Source organism: Lithobates pipiens, unplaced genomic scaffold (genome assembly GCF_037356315.1).
Source record: "Lithobates pipiens isolate NorthernLeopardFrog02 unplaced genomic scaffold, aLitPip1_a1.2 Scaffold_16, whole genome shotgun sequence".
NCBI classification, from domain to species: domain Eukaryota; kingdom Metazoa; phylum Chordata; class Amphibia; order Anura; family Ranidae; genus Lithobates; species Lithobates pipiens.
In genome coordinates this window covers 366999264-367014147 of record NW_027507748.1, presented here as the reverse complement: position 1 = coordinate 367014147, position 14884 = coordinate 366999264, and the positions used below count along the sequence as shown (strand labels likewise).

General features: G+C 45.7%; 1 protein-coding gene across 6 annotated transcripts in view; it reads right to left on the bottom strand.

Annotated features, from left to right (window-relative positions):
• Positions 1–14099, bottom strand: part of TRIT1 (tRNA isopentenyltransferase 1) — a 55131-nt gene extending 41032 nt beyond the window's left edge. For 2 of the 6 annotated variants that reach the window (XR_013274541.1, XR_013274542.1), the window contains exons 1-2: positions 13918–14099; positions 1157–1297 (exon numbers count right to left, since the gene is read on the bottom strand). Coding sequence is in view for 3 of the 6 variants with exons in the window: in XM_077482082.1 (XP_077338208.1) it covers positions 1157–1297; positions 13918–14061 (285 nt within the window). In the remaining 3 variants the exon portion in view is untranslated. The remainder of the gene's footprint in view (positions 1–1156; positions 1298–13917) is intronic. The other 4 variants (XR_013274540.1, XM_077482083.1, XM_077482082.1 and 1 more) reach the window with 4 other exon arrangements.
• Between the last annotated feature and the right edge of the window lie 785 nt (positions 14100–14884).

The window sequence follows — 14884 nt, the reverse complement described above, 5'->3', positions numbered from 1 at the left end:
CACCTCGGCACTGGAAGGAGGAGGGTAACGGGTCTGCTCCGGTTCAGCTGGACGGTACCCGAGCCAAAGAAAAAAAAGGTATGGACCCAAACTGCAGCCATAAACCAGGACCCGGTCCCTTAGGCTTGCAGGTTCTCAGGCAGCCCCTGAGAGGGGCCTCCAGGTTCCTGGCAACATGTTCCTCCGACGGAGGAAACACAAATGACTGACCAGGGACCTGAGGGACCGCCTTTTGAACTGTGGCAATGTGTTTCCTGTGTCGATGGGAGGAGCTCCATCTCTCAAGGGCTGTCCTGGAAGAACACTTGGGAAAATAAGTTTCATACATCTAACCTATATCTCGGAGTTTTGGAGCCCTGGAACCACAGGACGCAGAGAGCCACCATGCATCCAACATACCTGGAAGTGTCTTGAATGGTGAAAATTGTTTTGGTAGCCACATCTCTTTAACAGAGAGGTTAGAAGTCAATGCCCACTGGACTGGTAGATATTAACCATCTTCATTTGCAGGCTGCTTCTAAAAACTATACGAATAGCGACAGTCATTTTATTGGCAAGTCTACAGGCCAGGAATGTGTTTTTTTGCTCATTGTTCTTGACCAAACTGTGCCGTTGCTGTAACAGGGGAGGTTTATGGCCAGGCTGTGTGGACCAGTTGTCTGGATCTTAGGCAGGTAAAACACATCTCCCATAAACATGCAGCATTGCTTTGTGGGTCTCACTTTATGGAGTAAAGTGGCACACACATACAATCGTTAACACATTACTTCCCTCTTCCTATTTGAGAAAAGGGAACTTTGGTTGTATTTTCAAACAGGTTTGTAACTCTCCCTGAACAATTATGCGCTTCCATAATCAAAAAGCTTCACTACTGCCTCACTAGTAGTACTCCTTGTCTAAACATCACACAAAAGAAAAAGGTTTTAGAGATTCGCAATAAGAGAAACTGTTGAATATAATAAACCTGAAATGGGCTGCAAATAGGTTCCTAAAGGCTTTTGGGCCCCATCAATGCAAAGGTTATTAGATCAGATTCTCACAAACGGGAATGGCCATAGATGGATTGAACTTTGGCCAGTCCCGGCTGAACCAGCTGAATTTCGATCCATCAATGGCCACCTTAAGCCTACATAGCATGTGATAACAAAAAGGATATCAGAGCAACAGCTTTGTTCCGGAAATCAACAACTGTAAAACTGGTGACAAGAGGATCCACAAAGCTAATCATGTGATGTTTGCAGAGTTGCTGCTCCTCAGAGGTCACTTTATTTGTGATAATATCCAAGCCTTGATACACCTGAAAAGAGAATAAAATAAGAAACACTATAGAACAAACTGTCACGATTGCTCCATGGAAGATTACAAATTTCAACATTAAAAAACAAAATTTCTCAAAGAAAATAAAAATAGACCAAAAAAAGCTCAAAATTATGAAATGCAACACTAAGGGCCGGTTCACACAGCGAGGCGAGGCGAGGCGACACGGCTCGCCTCGCCTCGCTCCCGCAAGTCGCCCCCATTCAGTACTATGGAACCGTTCTGAGAGGAGCGACTCGAGTCGCTCCGACTCAGAAAAAAGGTTCCTGTACTACTTCGGGGGCGACTTGCATTGACTTCTATACAGAAGTCCTCTGCAAGTCGCCGCTGAGCTCCCCGCAGGTCGCGGCGAGGTAAGTCGGAGACGCCTCGCCGCGCCTCGCTGTGTGAACCGGCCCTAAATCATGCATATTCTCTAGTCTTGGAGAGCTATGCTCATTTTTGAGATCCATCTGAAAAGAGTTCACAAAGAAGTCTAAACAAAACCATATGCATTATGCATGGATCTCAAAGTCTGAACAAAATCATTTACAAGGAACTCAAAGTCTGAATGAAACCACACACATAGATATGATCTCAAAGTTGGGTTAAAACCCATTTACAAGGATCTCAAAGTCGGAACAAAACCATATTCGCCGAGCTCAAAGCGGAACTTCAGTAATTTTTTTCATCTTTCCATCTATTAAATCCTCTGCCCTCATACGAGGGCCAATAAGAGCTGCAGAGCTGGAGGTGTGCGTCTGTGTAATTCCAGGAAGTGAATAGGCAGCAGCTGCCCAGTTAAAATGGTTGCAGCCAGACTCGGAGGGAGATTTCTGCAGCATATTTTGCAAGTACAGAATCACATTATATATAAAATATGCAGTGATTGGAGGAAGCTTCAGAATAGCAAAGATGTTTTTATTACAAATTATGTGAGCAGACTGCCGTTCCTCTTCAAAGTCTGAACTAAAACAATATGGAGAAAAAGGGAAGTCCTTTAAGCCACACATTACTGCAAGATCCTGTGTGGAAGTATGCATCAGGCTCAGCCCAGGCTCCAACCAGGCCATGCCCCAAACATAGTTAACTCTGCCCCCATGACTAAGCCCCGGGGCGCAGCAAAGCGCATTGGGGGGGTTGGGCCTGGTTGGTGCTCAGGCTAAAGATGTTACTTACCTACAAGGTCTTGTAGTGATGTGCTGCTTACAGGACTTCTTTTCCCCATATTGACATTTGGAGCTGGGAGGAAGTCCATTCTTGCCTGCACTCCCAGCAGTTGGTTACAGAAGAGGACCTGTCGGAGCCTCAAGCAGCACCCGCAATTTTGGCATTGGTTCAGTCTGAACAGTTCATGTGGGTCTCATAAGTTAAAGAGGAAGTAAACCCTGATGGGTTTACTTCCTCTTTTTTTCCCTGCAAAGGTAAAGCATAATGGACTACTATGCATCGCATAGTAGCTCATTATGTGTCACTTACCTGACACAGGAGCCAGCGAAGTCGCCGCTGTCCCCTGTAGTCCGCCGCATCCATGTTGCTTGTGGCGTCTCGCAGCTCCGACGAATCACAGCGGCGCAACCGCGATGACGTCACTCCCGCGCATGCGCACGGGAGTCGCGCCTCGCAGCTCCGCCGCTGTCATACGGCGAAGCCGCGATGACGTCACTCCCGCGCATGCGCACGGGAGTCGACAAATTTGGCAAATCCATTCTTGGATTTGCCGCATTTAGTGCGCATGCGCGCCGATGTCTACGGCGCATGCGCCGTAGACAGCGGTGCCCATTTTCGGGCAAATATCTCCTAAACCATATAGGTTTAGGAGATATTGCTTGGACCTACAGGTAAGCCTTAATCTAGGCTTACCTATAGGTCCAAGTTGTTTGGAAGGGTTTACTTCCTCTTTAACTTTAGCACTTCAGAAGATCCACAACCTGCCCACAGCTCCTTGCTTGCCATCACAATTGGGGCTTTATTAACCACTTAAGCCCTGCACCATTTTGCTGGCTTAATACCAGAGCACTTTTTGTGATTCGGCACTGACACTTTAACTGACAATTGCGCAGTTGTGTGACGTGGCTCCCAAACAAAATTGACGTCCTTTTTATCCCACAAATAGAGCTTTCTTTTGGTGGTATTTGATCACCTCTGTGTGTGGTTTTTATTTTTTGCACTATAAAAAAAAAAAAAAAAAAAAAAAAAAAAAAAAAAGCATTTTTCTTTATTTTTTGAGGATATTTATTATAGGGAAAAAAGTGTATATAAAAAAAAAATGTTTCCTCAGTTTAGCCTCATACGTATTCTACATATTTTTGGTACAAAAATCGCAACAACCGTTTGGTTGGTTGGCACAAAAGTTATAGCGGTTACAAAATAGGGGATAGTTTTATGGCAATTTTATTCGTTTTTTTTTTTTTTTTTTTACTAGTAATGGCGGTGATCATCAATTTTTATTGTGACTGCGACATTATGGCAGACACATCGGACATTTATTTTTTACACATTTTTGGGACCAGTCATTTATACAGCAACCAGTGCTATACAAATGCACAGATTCCTGTGTAAATGACACTGGCAGTGAAGGGGTTAACCGGGAGGTGGCAGTGTAGGGGTTAAGTGTGTCCTAGGGGCATGGCTGTGATTTACAGAACCGCGGGGGCAATTTTAAATGGATGTACCTGTACGCCAATTTGCCTGCCCGTGCCATTCTGCTGACGTACATCATCGTGTGCCGGTCGGGAGGCGGTTAAGCACTTTGTCAACGTTTTTTGGTTGATTTTATCTTAACCATTAATTTAAGCCATTTCAGCGCAGGAGAAAAGCCTATAAGGGTCCATGCACACTTGGCTTAAAAAAAAAAAATTAAGAAAAAAAAAAAAAAAAACACAACAAACAAGAAAAACAAACAAAACAAAACAAAAAAAACTCATATAGAGCATTTTTTCTACAAAGTTTGGGAGAGTTTTACGGGTTTTTTTTTTTGGCAGAAAATAAAAAAAGAAAAGAAGGGGGGGGCGCAATAGCCCGATAGAACCGGGCTAATAAGGGGTTACTACTAGCAACAATAGATCAAGTTGAATAGAATTCATTTAACTAATTTCATTAACCCCTTCCCGCTGAGTGTACGCAGATGTGCGTACTCGGCTTTCGGGGGTTATGCCGGGATCATGCCCGCACATGCAGGCATCATCCTGGGTACAGTTTTTCAGAGCCGGTGATCGGCTTTCCAGCCGATGCAGCTAAAAGCCGATCGGCTGTTATGCCCGGAGGAGCGTGAGGGGACTCCCAGCGCCGCTCTTGCCGGGGCTCCCGTTCAATTGGGAGCCCCGATCGAACATCCGCCGCTTCTGGCGGCTAGGGAGAGACCGGCTTGAAGCCGTAGGCGGCTTCATTGCAGTCTCTTAATCGTAAACATGGAAGTGACGCCATGACGTCACTTCCGGTTTACTCGACTGCCAATGGCGCCAGTTTAAAAAAAGAAAAAAAAAAAAAAAAACAGTATTCAGAATTGCTGAAAACGGTGATCTGAATACTTTGAAGTGTGAGGGATCGGGGGTCTTTTAGATGATCCCTCCATAAAGAGTACCCGTCACCACCTATTACTGTCACAAGGGATGTTTACATTCCTTGTGACAGCAATAAAAGTGGTTTTAAAAAATAAATGTTTTTTTTTTTTTAAATAATAAATAACCCATTTTTAAAGCCCCCCTTCGCTGCGAGCTCGTGCAGCAAAGAAAACGCATACGGAAGTCGCACCCGCAAATGTAAATGGTGTTCAAATCACACATGTGAGGTATCGCCGCGATCGTCAAAGCGAGAGCAATAATTCTAGCACTAGAACTCCTCTAACTCTAACCTGGTATCCGGAATTTTTTTTTAAAGCGTCGCCTATGGAGATTTTTTTTTTAGGTACAGTAGTTTGTCGTCATTCCACGAGTGCGTGCAATTATAAAAGCGTGACATGTTTGGTATTAGGGATGCACCGAATGGGTTTTTTGGTGCCGAAACCGATACTGAAAATGAAAAATACACTAGGCCGAAAACCGAAACCGCACAGTTTTAAAAAAATATTTTTATACAGGAGGTGGTCAGAGACTGGCGACACGATAAGAGATAAGTGTGTTGTCCCCCGTGCAGCCAGTGTGTTGTCCCCCGTGCAGCCAGTGTGTTGTCCCCCGTGCAGCCAGTGTGTTGTCCCCCGTGCAGCCAGTGTGTTGTCCCCCGTGCAGCCAGTGTGTTGTCCCCCGTGCAGCCAGTGATGCCGCCAAGAGAGAGGAGAGCCGCCTCCGCCGTCTGGTTCAATAGAGCGTCGGGAACATCACAGCTTTAATTTCAATAGCTGTGTGTTCCCCCGTTGTCGCATACAGCCCCTCCCCCTTGTCCGGGGAACTGTGATAGACAGATTACCCGTCCAGATTGGACGGGGGGAAACACACAGCTATTGAAATTAAAGCTGTGTTGTTCCCCGACGTTCTATTGAACCAGACGGCGGAGGCGGCTCTCCTGCATTATAGATCTCCCATGATGGGCGGCACCAGGGGCGGGGCTCCGCCCCCACCCAGGCCCCGCCCCATTTTTGGTTCAATTATGGGCCAATTTTTCCTTTCGGCAAATTGGCGAAAAGGGCATTTTCGCCCAATACGTTTCCCTATTTGGTATCTATTTACTCTGCGTAACATTATCTTTCACATTATACAAAAAAAAATAAAAAATGGGCTAATTTTTGTTTTTTTAAAATTCATGAAAGTGTCCCTTTTCCCAAAAAGTTGCGTTTAAAACACTGCGGATTTTACGTTGTAAACACCAAATGTCAAAAATAGGCTTAGTCATGAAAGTGTTAAATATCAAAATATTTTAAAAAAAATGCAGTTCATAAAAACGAGCCTACATGATCAGACATTGCTTAAATTGCTATAGACAAGTTAGACCCACAGGACATACATAGAAACAAAAACACAAAACTGTGTTCCTCCTCCCTTCTCTGCGCTGTGCTTGATGCTTGCCAGAGCCGTTCAGTGTGTGAAACTGACAACAGAGGAGGATCTGTCAGATTTGAGCTTGATGTCGGAGGTGGGTGGGACCTGGCCAGGGCAGGCGGGACCCAGCAGCTATCAAACACCAGCCAATGGGATCTAGGCGGGCCGCTACATGTGGCCCCGCCCCTTTTCTTAAGCAGCCAATCATTGGCTGGTGTTTGATAGCTGCTGGGTCCCGCCCACCCCAATTCTGACAGCTCCTCTCTGCTCTCGTCTCTCTCTCACACACACACACACACACACACACTTACTGAGTTCTCAGTGTGAAACCTGCCAATGACCACCAGTGCCACCGCCAATCAGTGCCTGCCAATGCCACCTGCCATCACCAGTGCCACCTCCCAGTGCCAATAATGCCGCCTGCCAGTTCCAAACCAGTGCCAATGCTACTTGCCAGTGCCAACCAGTTCCTCCGCCAATCAGTGCCACCTGGCAGTTCCAAACCAGTGCCACCTGCCAATGTCACATGCCATCTGCCAATCAGTGCCACCTGCCAGTTCCATGTGCCAACCAGTGCCATCTGTCAGTCCCAAACCAGTGCTACCTGCCAGTGCCAACCAACCAGTTCCATCTGTTGCCAGCCTTAGTCTTTCTGGTCAGCCCATAACCCTGATGTAACAACGTTAGATTAGAGTTATTGACTGGGTGCTCCGTTGTGAGTTAGACCCCTTTCATACCACACCGCCCATAGCGTCGGCGGTAAAGCCGGATTTGCGGCGCATTTCAGCCGCTAGCGGGGAGCTTTTACCCCCCGCTAGTGGCCGAGAAAGGGTTAAAACCGGCAGCAATAAGCCTCAATAGCGGCGTTTTGCCGGCATTATTACAGCGCTATTGATTTCAATGGGGAGCAGTGGTAACCACACCGCTCCAAAGAAGCCGATGGCAGGACTTTTCCCTGACATCCTGCCAGCGCACCGCTGTAGTGTGAAAGCCCTCGGGCTTTCACACTACAGACAATGGTGCAGCTTTTTTAGGGCGGATTGCAGGCACTATTTCTAACGCTATAGCGCCTGCAAAACGCCCTGGTGTGAAAGGGGTCTTAGGGTGTGAAAATTACTGGCCTTACCCTGGGAGCTGGCAATCCATTCCACACAAAAAAAAAAAAAAAAAATAAAAAAAAAACTGCCTCCTAGATTCAAAGCAAAATTTGTCAAGCCCTACTTTAGGACCCTTTCCCATGGGACGGATGGGTAATGATCCGCCCCATGATGATCTGCTTGCTCAGCGGGGGATCACTCAGTTTATCCCAACTGAGGATGACAGGGCGGTCCCTGCACACTGTGCAGGGACCGCCCTGTCAGATCTCCGCTCTCCTCTATGGGGGATCGGATGAACACGGACCGACTGTCCGTATTCATCCAATCCGCTCTGCAGATGGATAGAAAAATAGGATTTTCCTCCGTCTGCAGAATCGGACCATAGCGGAGACTGACGATATCGGGTGTCAGCGGATGTTCATCCACCGAAACCCGCTGTCCCATAGGGATGCATGTATGTCCGCATTTCATCCGCAAACAGATGGATGAAATACGGCCTTAAGTGGTTAAGCTTCCAAAATTTACACAGTTGTTTAAAAACTTGGCAGACTGCCTGGATTTTTTTTCACACAGAAGTTTATCCCTTTGATCTAAGAAGGAAGAGTTAGCTACAATGTAGCATTTTAAAAACTTGTCAGACTGCCCAGATGTTTTCTTTTTAAAGCTGAGTGAGCAGATAAGTCTCTCCACTTGTTATATGAAAGAATCAGCAAACTCTGAAATAGAGATTGTCAGAGGGGGTAGAATCCAGACCACCATTTAAGGATTAGTTGTGCAGCTCTAGTAAACACTGTTAAGTTCTTTCCTACCCTTATGATACCCATGCCATTTGAGAGATCGGGAGCCCTTATACAGATAGAGGGGCGTCAGATTGCTGGATTATTACCCCTAAGGAGAAGGGTGACATTGGACCCCATTGTGGGTCTCTTTGGGAAGTGAGCGCACAGGGTGACCGATGAAGGGCACTGTGGTGTGCACACTCACTATTTGGATTGTCACTACTGGATACCTAGACACTTGCACCAAGAAGAGAGCATGAATTGATGAATTACCACATCAAGTTCACTACCTGTATCAACTTATTAATTCATGGACTCATGTTTGCTGAATTTTTGTATGGTATATTGCATATTGTTTCACATTGCTTATTTATCCAATATTTGAACTCAGCAGGGAATAATTGGATGAGATAGCGCATCACTATATTTTGTTAGCTAAACTCAGACGTTACCTTGTAAAATCAGCAGTGACAACATCACTTTACAAAGATCAAAGCTGTGGGAGGGGCCCTGTAGGTCCACTTACTACAGGCTGCCAGAAGAAAACTACAAGAGGGGGTTGAGACAAGACTAGTCGCCTTGCGCAATCAGAGAGAGCAGCAATGATGGGTCTTTACTGCAGAAAGCTCCTGCACAGAAGCAAAGTTTCACACTAGAATATCGCACAGATCCCAAAGAAATACACAAAACACACCAAGACTCAAATAAGAACACACTTGTGATAAAGTGGAACTTTAGTCAGAGAATTAAGTCCTGCTAGATCACTTCAGGCTGGCCTGTTTTGCAGTTATAGCTAAATAAAATATTAAAGATAAGTGCCTATACTGTATAAAATCTAGTTGAAGATCTGGAGGAGAGCATACAGGCATGTGGTTAGCAAACGACCCAGACCTCCCACTTGGGCGACACAAAAATTGTACACGCAGGAAAATTTCCTAACATTAAGTTCCTTATGTTAGACCGCGTGCATCCAAACCCAAGAGGAGGGGACTGGAATAAGTCCCTCCTCCAGTTGGAAGAACGCTGGATATATAGTCTGAAGGCCACTCAAGCACCAGGTCTGAATGAGGCTATATGGTTCAAACCCTTTTTGGAGTGTTTTTTCCTCCGGAGGGAACGAATATTCACCATCAATATAAAAGAAAAAATAATTTATTCCCCGCCTAACCTCCTTAAATATAGGGTTAATGAAATCAGTAGCTGTCTGTCATGATTTGAACTTATTGTACAGCTCTGTATATATATATTTGACATACAGTTTTTTATATTGATCAATATGCATGAATTATATGTATGTTTATACTCTAATTCAGGTCTCCAGGTATTCTAAACAATGTATATGAATTTGCATGTTTATATTCCAATGTATGTTTCCACTTTAATACTTACTGATTTTTGTATTTTTCCTGTTACCATTTGTTACTATATCATTACATTTCTCTTTTTGTGATGTGTCACCTTTAAAGAGGTAGCCACGCCACACTTAATGTTTTACACTCATATGATGACCAGCAGTATTTTAGGTTAAAAAGTTATTATACATATTCATTTTACTCATGTAATACTTTTTAGAGCTACGATCCTGCGGAAACGTAAGGCCCTCGGTGTAGGCAGTAGGTCAATCCTCACAGGTAGACAGCTATATTAATTTAAAATTCTCTTTTTTATGGTACAAGTTTGGATTATATACCTATATTTTATTTATCTTACTTTGTAGGGCTTTCTTTTTTGTCTCCGACCCCAGTGTGCCCTTTTGGATCTCTCCGCCTTTCGCGGTATACACGTTACCCTCCCTTAGTGGAGGAAGTGGAGTTATCATCTAAGCACTTTGCAGTCCCTCTGCTGGCTGATGGGCATCGTTTTCTGGGGACCCCTACAGTGAAGACCTGTGAACGTTTCTGTCATAGCACATGGTTTTAAATCATTGAAGTGTTTCTGCACATAACGTTTAGAAAAATGGAGAAACCCCCTAGAAGTGGGACTTTATAGGCACTACCATATTCACATACGTAGGAAAATATATATATAAAAAATATAGTTACAATATCACAGAAACATAAATAATCAAGGATGCATAACAATACACAAACAATCATGGATAGGTGTAATGTAGTAACACCTTCCTGTCCGTCCTTTCTGGCATGAGCAGCAGGTGAATGTGTCAGGCTGGCCTCCCCCTCAGTTGTATGCATTAGTGGGATCTCTCATTGCAGATTTTTAATCTCTCTGAAGATTGGATCTGTCCAGTGTGTGGGCTCCAGAGCCCCTTACAGGAGATCTGAGAGGGGGGATCAGGCACCTAGGGGTGTCTGGCAGTAAAGAGAACCCGTCAATGTCCACTCAGGTCAAAGTAAAAAGATAACTAGAGCCGAGCGCCTCCATTGTGGACACCATCCCTGCACTCAACTGCCATCTGTCTGTTTGTAAGGCACCTGGTGAATGCTTTGCTCTGTGCCAAGTCCCCATCCCTGGTGTGGGGGCACATTAAAGCTGACATTTAACTGAAAATCTAAGGCTGGATTCACACCTATGCTTTTTTAGTCCTTTTTGCACTACAGAACGTGTTCCATAGAAAACAATGTTAAATGGACTGTAGTGCAAATCTACAAAATGCAAAAAGCGCCAAAAAATGCATAGGTGAGAATCCAGCCTAATTGGGTACACACTATTCATTGTTTTCTCATTTAACCAGCAGGCTGAACGAAAAAGAAAAAGCTGACAGCTCTGGCCAGGGGGTGGGTCTGGGTAGCAGTCCCACCAATACCAAACATCACAGCTTGGATCTGACAGGAGCGGCACAGTGCACATCCAGCTGGCTTGCTCGCCAATCCCTGGATGGTAACACTGCTGCAGGTCCTTTCAGCTAGAAGTTGACATATATCGCTGGCTGGGACAAGGATGTAAAGTGTCAGGATCAGTTGTTCACCTCCCCAGTTTTTTTTTTTTTTTTCAGCCTTGTGTAGCTCTGCACTCACAGATCACCACTTTCACTTACTGCCTAGGTTCACACTGGTGTGATGCAGGAACCCTGCAAATCCCCGCATCGCACCCAACTTGCACAGCAGTTCACACTGTCAATACAATGTTAATGACAACCCCATATCTGCTCAAATATCGCACTGCGAACTGTCAGTTTGGACATGAATTGGATCGCATAGGTGTGAATACGCATGCGATCCGATTCTGGTGGGGACCAACAAAAGGGTTCTATGCCAGTTTAGTCTGGATGTGATTTCAGTCATACTATCTGTATGGTTGAAATCGCATCGCATGTGACTTTCCGCTGTCAAAAGAGGCCAGCCACGGGTCACCATCTCCCTGGTAGGGGCCCTAGTGCACTACTTTGCCCAGGGGCCCATGATGCTTTTAAGGTAGCACTGCTGTCACATTTGCCTGTGTCCTCAACCAAACTGTCAAACCATCAAATGGCTGATGTCATAACTGATCACGTATGCAGCAACGTGGCAGCTGCAGATCAGAGGCTAATGCCTGGTACACACTATGAGATCAGACAAAATGATGGTCCATTTGTTTGCATGCTAATCTCACATCAAAAATGAAGAGTTTACTAAAGTTACAAAAATTCTCATACAACAGAATAAAAATTTAGAAGTAATGTGTTTTAGTGTATTTGCCTTGTATTTTCAAACAACTGTACAGATTAAAGGAAAATTATATCGTACAAGAAAAATTTGCATGCTTGTCCCATCGGATAATATCAGATGAACTGTTGTGATCAGCTCTCGAAAGCTGTGTATTAAATGATCAGATTATGGCATGACTGCTTCAAAAGCGACAATTTTCGGTGGTGGGGGGTAGTTACAAACTCTGATCTCCCTGTATAACTTTCAATAAACGAGCCGACATCTGCTTCTCCCCCTCTTCTTCCCACGGCTTTCAGCTGCTTTACTGAAAGCTATACAGGGAGATCGGTGCTTGTAATGGCCCCCACCACCGCACCGATCATCTCCGGCTGTCCCGTGTCCCGAATCTGTTGGGATGGAGAGCGGAGGAAGGAGCTGGTAAATATGTCATATAATCGACTCCTTCCTTTTCTGAATGAACAGTCAGTGATCACGGACTGTCCATTCATAACTGAGCATGGTATAAACGGTTTACGATGCTTCAGTTTATAAATGCAGGAGGAGCCTCTGTCTCCTGTCTATTTATCTTCAGTGCAGCTGAGGCTGCAGAGAAAGCGCGCCGCCTCCAACAGGGCTGATAAAATTAAAAAAAGAAGGAATTGTAATTAACCGCTTGCCGACCAGTCGCCATCATTATACTGTGGCAAGGCGGCGCGATCCACGAATCGTCGTAAGCTGTAAGCCGGCTTGGGAGCCCACTTTGGTGGGCGCGCGCTCCCACCATTGGCCAGTGGGTACGGAGGACTCCATGTTCGCCAGCCACCCCGAGATTGTTCCCTGCAGTGCCAGAATGGGCATCTGGCTGCGCAAACAAGGCAGATCTCCGTTCTGACAGAGCAGGAAGGAGGATCTGTGTGTTTCCCCAGTCACACAGTCCCCCATACAGTTAGAAAACATCTGCAGGGAACACATTTAACCTCATTGATCGCCCCTGATGTTAACCCTTTCCCTGCCAGTGTCATTAGTACAACAGTAGTGCATATTTTTAGCACCAATTACTGTAATAATGTCACTGGTTCCAAAAAAAAAAAGTGTCAAAAACTTCAGTTAAGTGTCCGATCTGCCTGCTGAAATGTCGCAGTCCCGCTAAAAATCACTGATCGCCATTACTATTTAAAAAAAAAAAAAAAAGCTATAAATCTATCCCCTATTTTGTAGACGTGATAACTTTTGTGCAAACCAATCAATGTACGCTTAGTGTCTATTTTCCAGTGACTCTCTATTAAATCTTACCAACCATAACCTCTGCTGGATGCGTTACATCGACAATGCGTTCGTCTGGACAAGCAAAGACACACTGGATAAGATCAATTCAATCTCACATTCACATATCATTGTGATAAACAAAAAACAACCTTTTTTTGCATCTTACCATCTCCAAAGATAAAAACAATTCTCTATGTGCACCTGAACCAGTGAACAGAAACATCCCCGACTCAGGACTGCAAACTGCAGCCACGCGTGTGAACCCAGCCTCAGGCCCCATTCACACAGGGCGATTACCTGCATGCCCCGTGCAGGGCTGCGTTTTGCTGGCAAGGGGGATGCATAGGTGTCCTGTGCATGCTGCTGCTGGCAGACCCATAGATATCTATGGGGACATATGGTTGAACGGACACAGCTGCTGTGTCCCAAAGTGACATCCATGCGGGTACATGAACCCACGCAGATGTCTTATTGGGGTGGAATGTTTGTGTATCCCCTTGCAGGCAAGTAATCACCCCATGTGGATTGGACTAATTCTGCATGGCTGTGTGTTGTTCAGCCCAGTGATCTGCAAACAGAAGCCTACAAGCACCATCTCCCAAAGATTGTGGATCTTACTGGAGTACCAGTGTGCTAACAGGCATCCTAGTCCATGGATTACTTCTTCCAGTCCCATAACAAGAGGTCCACACCCCCATATGTAGCTGGGGCTGGAGGGATAGTCTGCAGGAGCCTGTACACTGCACCCATCATCTATTGGTCGCATCTGCAACACTACAGTCTCCAAAACAACTTTACAGAAGGTGTACTATGCCTTTAACATGGAACCTGAAATGCGCTCATACACAGTGGCTGTTGTAATAAAAGAACTCTATAATGCACTAGCCCTATATCAGTAGACGCAGCATGCCCTCCCCCTCACCTCCATTACCTGCATGGAGTCCGAGCTGATAATTTCCCCTCCCAGGCTCCGACCTAATTGGATAGCCAGCTTGGACTTGCCGGTCCCGGTGGCCCCAAGAAGAACCACAAGAGGTAAAGAACGCTTCACGCTGTGCGCCGCCATCTTGCCTACGTCACTGACCCGTCTGAGAGCAGGAAGAGGCGGGGCCTTGGAGGCCGCCTGTCTTTCTGTACTACATGAAGTCATTTGTACACAATGAGAGTGAGGTGCATACAGCTTGGAGTCATGCATAGGTCCCAGAGCAAAACCTCTGTCCCTCATTTCTACTTGAGCCTGTCGGTGAAATAAAGACATAAAATAACATATCCCCTGCTAAGGAGAACTTAGGCACCATTTACATGGCCCCTTTAAAGCCGAACACCTTTGAATTACACAGGTTCTGAGGCTAATTAAAAGCAGACAAGGCACCAAGTGAGTTTAATTACCACCTGAGCCAAAGAACCTGTGTAATTATTATGTGTTCGGGTTTAAGGGCCGGTTCACACTGCAGGCGAGGCGACTCCGACTTGCCTCACCGCGACCTCAGCGGCAACTTGCAGATGACTTCTGTATAGAAGTCAATGCAAGTCGCCCCGAGGTCGCCCAAAAGTAGTACAGGAACCTTTTTTCTGAGTCGGAGCGACTCAAGTCGCTCCTCTCAGAACGGTTCCATTGTACAGAACGGGGGCGACTTGCGAGAGCGAGTCGTGTCGCCTCGCATCGCCCGCTGTGTGAACCGGCTCTAAAGGGATGAGGCGACAACCATATTAGACAGGCGTTTTGCCATTGTGCAAATGTCAGCGGCAGGATTCTAATGATTACAGCCACAGCCACCAGAACCGTATGCTGCGATGACAGGCGTTTGGCAGGCGCAGCTATTCATATCTGTTTGCACAGCCAGCAGTGGTGTTGCTAGGGGGTGGCTTTTGGGGCTATAGCCCGGATC